Source organism: Propithecus coquereli, unplaced genomic scaffold (genome assembly GCF_000956105.1).
Source record: "Propithecus coquereli isolate 6110/MARCELLA unplaced genomic scaffold, Pcoq_1.0 Scaffold101, whole genome shotgun sequence".
Lineage (NCBI taxonomy): Eukaryota > Metazoa > Chordata > Mammalia > Primates > Indriidae > Propithecus > Propithecus coquereli.
In genome coordinates, this window is record NW_012133970.1 from 1,856,417 (window position 1) to 1,862,878 (window position 6,462).

The 6,462-nt window shown below is 33.8% G+C and overlaps 1 protein-coding gene across 1 annotated transcript in view; it reads left to right on the forward strand.

Annotated features, from left to right (window-relative positions):
- The window catches only part of TEX11 (testis expressed 11), a 293,818-nt gene that overhangs the window by 200,869 nt on the left and 86,487 nt on the right, over nucleotides 1-6,462 (forward strand). Inside the window, 1 exon segment of the mRNA XM_012642929.1 lies at nucleotides 5,309-5,411. Within this exon segment, the coding sequence (XP_012498383.1) occupies nucleotides 5,309-5,411 (103 nt within the window).

The window sequence follows — 6,462 nt, forward strand, 5'->3', positions numbered from 1 at the left end:
CATAAAAGCCTATAGAATAAGGATCTGAAGAAAGGAAATATTTTTGCACGGCTGTATACTGTGTTTGTGTTTTAAGCTAAGTGTTATTACAAAGGAGTCAAAAAGTTAAAAAAATTAAAAAGTTTATAAAGTAAAAAAGTTACATAAGCTAAAGTTAATTTATTATGGAAGAAAGAAAACTTTTTAAATAAATTTAGTATAGCCTAAGTATACAGTGTTTATAAAGTCTACAGTAGCATACAGTAATGTTCTAGGCCTTCACATTCACTCACCACTCACTGACTCACCTAGAGCAACTTTCAGTCCTGCAAGCTCCATGAGAGCCCTGTGCAGATGTACCATTTTTTATTTTTTATACCATATTTCCACTGTATCTTTTCTAGGTTTAGATATGTTTAGATATACAAATACCCACAGAATTCAGTACAGTAACATGCTGTACAGGTTTGTAGCCTAGGAGCAATAGGCCATACCATATAGCCTAAGTGTGTAGTAAATAGGTTATAGTGTCTAGGTTTGTGTAAGTAAACTATGATGTTTGCACAATGATGAAATTGCCTAACAAGGCATTTCTCAGAATGTATCCCTGTGGTTAAGCAACGCATGACTGTATATATACTATTTGTTCTGTTTCTCTGGAGAACATTGATACATGTAGTATTTTTATTATTATACAATTCAAAGTATTTTCCAATTTTCTTTAGGGTTATTTTCTTTGGCCCATGAATTATGTAAAAATATTATATCTGAATTTTGAAACATGAATATTATCTTGGCATCTTTTTAGTTATTGTTTAGTAATTGATTTCTAGCTTAATTATATTGTAATTGATTTCAGACTTTGAAATAAGCTGAGATTTGCTTAATGGTTAGGTACACAGTCAGTTTGTAAATATTCTGTGTGTGCTTGAAAGAAATGTTTTTGCAGCTTTTAGGCACTGTGTATGTACGTGTATATCAAGATGCTCCTTAACTTATTTCCAATGGCGTTACATCTGATAAAACCACCGTAAATCAAAAATACTAAGTCAAAAGTGTATTTAATGCTGGACGCACAACGGATGTCCCCAACCTATGATGGTTTGATTTACTTTTTTTTACTTTACAATGATGCAAAAGTGACATGAATTCAGTAGAAATCTTAACCTCATTGTAAGTCATAAGGAACTCCTGGAATTACAATGGGGTTATGCTCTGATAAACCCATGGTAAACTCAAAAATTGTTAAGTCAAACCATTGTAAGTCAGACACCATGTGTATAAACACGTATAAATTTAGATTGAGTTTGTTGTTCATTTTGTTTGAATCCTCCATATCCAAAACCCATATTTTCTGTCCTTACTCTATCAGTTATTGAGATGAAGTACTGAAATGTCCCATTATGATTGTGAATTTATCTATTTCTCCTATCTAATGTTATCATTTTTGCTTTATATATTTGAGGCTATACTGTTTATGCATACAAAATTAGTACCATAATATATTTCTGTTTACTGAGGTTTTATTGGTATGAAGTGAACTTCTTTATATCTAGTATTACTTTGTGCTTTAAAGTCATTTTTGTCTGATACTAATATATCCACACTAGCATTCTTTTGGTAGTATTTTCCAGATATATCTTCCTTAATCCCTTTACTTTGAACCTTTCTGTATCTTTTATGTTTTAGGTGTGCCACTTGTAAACAGCGTATAGTTAGATATTTTTAATTCAGTCTGACCATTTTTGCTTTTTACCTGGAATATTTATAAAGATGTTTGCCAGTTTTAATACATTTATTAATAATATGATATTGATAAATTTGAGTTTAAATCTACATCTTTATGCTTTCTATTTGTCATTTCTATTGTGTTTCTTTTTCTCCCTTTCTTGGCCTTTTTTAGGATCAATTTTCTAAAATAATAGACTTTACTTTTTAGGGAAGTTTTAGGTTTACAGAAAAATTGAGTGAGAGGTACAGAGAGTTTCCATATACCCGCTCACCACCCTCCACATACTCCGTTTCCCCTACTATTAACATCTTACATTAGTGTGCTCTGTTACAATCGATAAGCCAATACTGATATATTATTTTTAACTAAAGTCTATAGTTCACATTAGGGTTCAGTCTTTATATTGTATATCCTATGGGCTTTGATGAATATGTATTAAAAACATGCGTACATCATAATATTAATAATATCATATAGATTAGCTTCAATCCTCTGGTTCACCCATATATCCCTTCCTTCCTCCCACTGAGCTAGTGGCAATCACTGATCTTTTTACTGTTTCCGTAGTTTTGCCTTTTTCAGAATGTCATATAATTGGAATCCTGCAGTACTTAGCCTTTTCAGATTGGTTTCTTTCACTTAGTAATATATACTTAAGGTTCCTTCATGTCTTTTCATGGCTTTATAGTGTATTTATTTTCAGTGCTGAATAATATTCAATTATCTGAATATATAAATCCATTAACTTTTTGAGGGACATCTTGGTTGCTTTCAAGTTTTGGCAATTATAAGTAAAGCTACTATAAACATCTGTGTGCAGGTTTTTGTGTAGACATTAGATTTCAACTCATTTGGGTAAATACCAAGGAATATTGGATTGTATGGCAAGAGTATGTTTAGTTTTGTAAGAAACTGCCAAACTGTCTTCCAAGTGGTCATACCATTTTTCATTCCCATCAGCAGTGAATGAGAGTTCCTATTGGTCTGTGTCTTTGTCAGCATTAGACGTCAGTGTTTTGGATTTTAGCCGCTCTAATAGATGTGTAGTGGTACCTCATTGTTGTTTTAATTTGCAAAACCCTAATGGTATATGCTGTTAAAAATCCTTTTATATGTTTGTTTGCCACCTGTATGTCTTATTTGGTGGAGTGTCTCTTCAGGTCTTCTGCTCATTTTATAATTGGGTTGCTTGTTTTCTTATGGTTGAGTTTTGAGAATTCTTTGCATATCTTGGATACCAGTCCTTTATCAGACATGTTGCAAATATTTTTCCCAATGTGTGGCTTAGTCTTTTAATTTCTTAATAATGTCTTTCACAGAGCAGAAGTTTTAAATTTTAATGAAGTTCAACTTAATTTTTACTTTCATGAATCATGCTTTTAATGTTGTGTCTAAAAAGTCATTTCCAAACCCAAGGTCACCTAGATTTTCTCCTGTGTTATCTTCAAAGAGTTTTATAGCTTGAGGTTTTACATTTAAGTTATAATCCATGTTCGTTTAATTTTTGTGAAAGTTTTATGATCTGTGTCTGGATCCATTTTTTTTTTTTTTTTGCATGTGGATGTCCAGTTGTTCTGGCAACATTTGTTGAAAAGACTATTCTCAATTTTTTTTTACATTTCACTTTCCCCTTCTACTAGTGTGAAAATTATTTACTGCTTCTAATCTTTCAGTGGCTAGCCTAGAGAGTATACAGTCATTTCTTAAATGTCTTCCATGTCTGTAATCTGTCTGTGCTGCACTTTGGCTAATTTATTCTGTTTTATATTTCAATTCACTAATTTTCTTTTCACCTGTTTCTAAACTGCTACTAAACTGTCCATTATGTTTTCATTTTGGTTATTGTATTTTTCATTTCATACAGTTACTTTTTTTCAAATCTTCAAGATCACATTTTGTAGTCTCTGTTTCCTAGGAACTTTATTGAAATTCAAAGTATTTAACAACTGGTATAATGTAGGCAATAATGACTCAGAATCAATACTATCTAGAAACAGTCACTATAACTGTATTGGTATGTACCATTGTGTATCAACCCATGTACATTTATTTATTTATTTATTTATTTTTTTGAGTCAGAGTCTCACTGTGTTGCCTGGGCTAGAGTGCCGTGGCGTCATCCTAGCTCACAGGAACCTCAAACTCCTGGGCTCAAGCTATCCTCCTGCCTCAGCCTCCCGAGCAGCTGGGACTACAGGCATGCACCACCATGCCTGGCTAATTTTTTCTATATATTTTTAGTTGTCCAGCTAATTTCTTTCTATTTTTAGTAGAGACGGGATCTCACTCTTGCTCAGGCTGGTCTCTAACTCCTGAGCTCAAACAATCTGCCCGCCTCGGCCTCCCAGAGTGCTAGGATTACAGGTGTGAGCCACCGCGCCCGGTCTATAACCAGTTTTTGATAATTCTAGTATCTGCATCTTTGGGATCTGTTTCTGTTATCTGTTGTTTCTGCTGGTTCTCATTTGTGGTACCTTTTCTCCAAGTATTCACAGTTACTTTTTAATGTGTATAACTCATGATTCTTGGAAAATTATTTGTGAAATTATTGTGAAGCCTAAGATGAAGGTGTCTTCCCCCAGAGAGTATTTACATGTGCTTCTGCAGATGTTTGGGAGCTGTCTAAACTAAATTCTCAGCCATGGTGGCTCATGTCTGTAATTCCAGCACAGACCAAGGCTGAGGCAGGAGTATCATTTGAGGCCAGGAGTTTGAGACCAGCCTGGGTGACACAGTGAGACCCTGTCTCCACAAAAAATTTAAAAATAGCTGGGCATGATGGTGTGTGCCTGTAGTCCTAGCTACTTGGAAGGCTGAGGCAGGAGGATTGCTTGAACCCAGGAGTTGGAGGTTGCAGTGAACTATGATCCCGCCACTGTAGCCTGGGTGACAGAGCAAGGCCCTGTCTCTAAAAATAAATAAATAAACTAAATTCTCAGCTTCAGATCTTTTGGCCTCTTGTATAATGTAATTTGGGCCTATAAGTACATGAATCTCCTTGTGTTACACCTCAGGGATTATTTCCCTCTACCTCATTGTGAAACCTTTAATTAGCACCAAGGTAGCCTTAGGATAAATTAATATATGGGTGGGAGTAGGTTTACTTCTGGTTTGCCCTTATTATAAAAGTGTGATGCCTTGGGAGTTGATGTGTGTTTCCCTGACCTAGTAAGACCCATCAAAACTAAAGTTAACATTTGAATTGATTTATAAGTGCTTACCAGATGATAGTGACTTTACTTCTCTGATTAACTCTCTAGAGCCTCACTTTTCCTTAGATTTTGGCTTGATAATTCTTTTACTATCCTGTCAGTTTCTCCTTTATTCTTTTCTGAAAAATAATTTTAATATATTGTCCAACATTTTTAGTTGTTTTCAGCAGGGGCGTTGGTCTGACATATCTAACTCGTGCATTTCCAGAAGGAGAACTATTTCTTTAGCATTGCAGGAAAGCAGTTCTGTAAAAATTTTTCTTAGATTTATAACTTTTCATTGTGAGTATCCCTCAGCCATTTGACTATCTTAATTATATTAGTAAAATATGGTAAGGACTTCCTTATAGATTTTATTTAAAAGACCCAATGTTCTTCTTTTCAGGCCAAAGAGACAGTGACAGAAGCTGAACGTCGTGATCCTACAAACATTTTCACTCAATTTTATATATTCAAGATTGCAATCTTAGAGGAAAATTCTGACAGAGGTATAAATATTATTTATGAGTTATACTTTACACTTAACACAAAGAATAAATAATCCTCATTGACCACAATAGAAAAAAAACCCATTGTTTTTAAGACAATGGAATTGAATGTATATTCTATCCTTCCTACATAAAGATGGTAAAACAATGCAAAAACAAAATGTGGGAGGTTACATAAAAATAAAAGAACAGTGGTTACCTATTGAGGGAATAGGAGCTGGGCAAAGGTGGGACAATAATTGGGGGTAAGTCTTGTCACTGTGTACTTTTTAAAATTTTCTGTCATTTGAACAAACCTATTCAAAAATTAAGTTTAAAAAACTGGGGGCGAAATTATACTAAAAATCCATATCAGTTAAGAATTGTCTTCAGAAAATGAAGGCCTCCAGGGTACCTTTTGACTTTTCACTTATTTGGGAGGTGATTGGTGAGAGATTTGGCCTTGAAGAGGAGTTCTCTCCACATAGTGAACAGTGCTGGAATTGCATACATGACCCTTATTGCATTAGTGCTGTGTCCTTTCCATTAATTTAAGTATAGTTTCCTAGGTGGTGTGTCTGTACATGCACATGTATCTTGAATTGGTTATAGATATGCCCTTGCTCAGATATTAATCCCTTCATCCTTGATGGTAGCTGAGCAAATCCTGAAGCAGTCTGAGCTCCAGACTGGTTGCTGATTGTGTGAAAGAAATTGAATTAATGGGTCCAATTATATTAATCCAATTAAGCAACTATTTATGAATGCCTACTAGGTATAAGGGACTCTGTTATTCACTACATAAGAAAAAAAACATAATTTATTCTGCATTGAAAAGAAATATTCCAGAATAGTAAATTATACCTATATTATAATTAAGGAGTAGTAAATTGGAGTCAGGTCTGTATCAAGGTTAATATTGCTGTCATATCTATCATCAATGTTTCTGGGCTTTGTTTTACCTTATATACTATGTTTAAGGACAAAAGAACTTGAAACTTTTTGCTACCAAAAATGACAAAAAAAAATAGATTGCATATTAAACATTTTCTTTTAACATTATATTAAAATA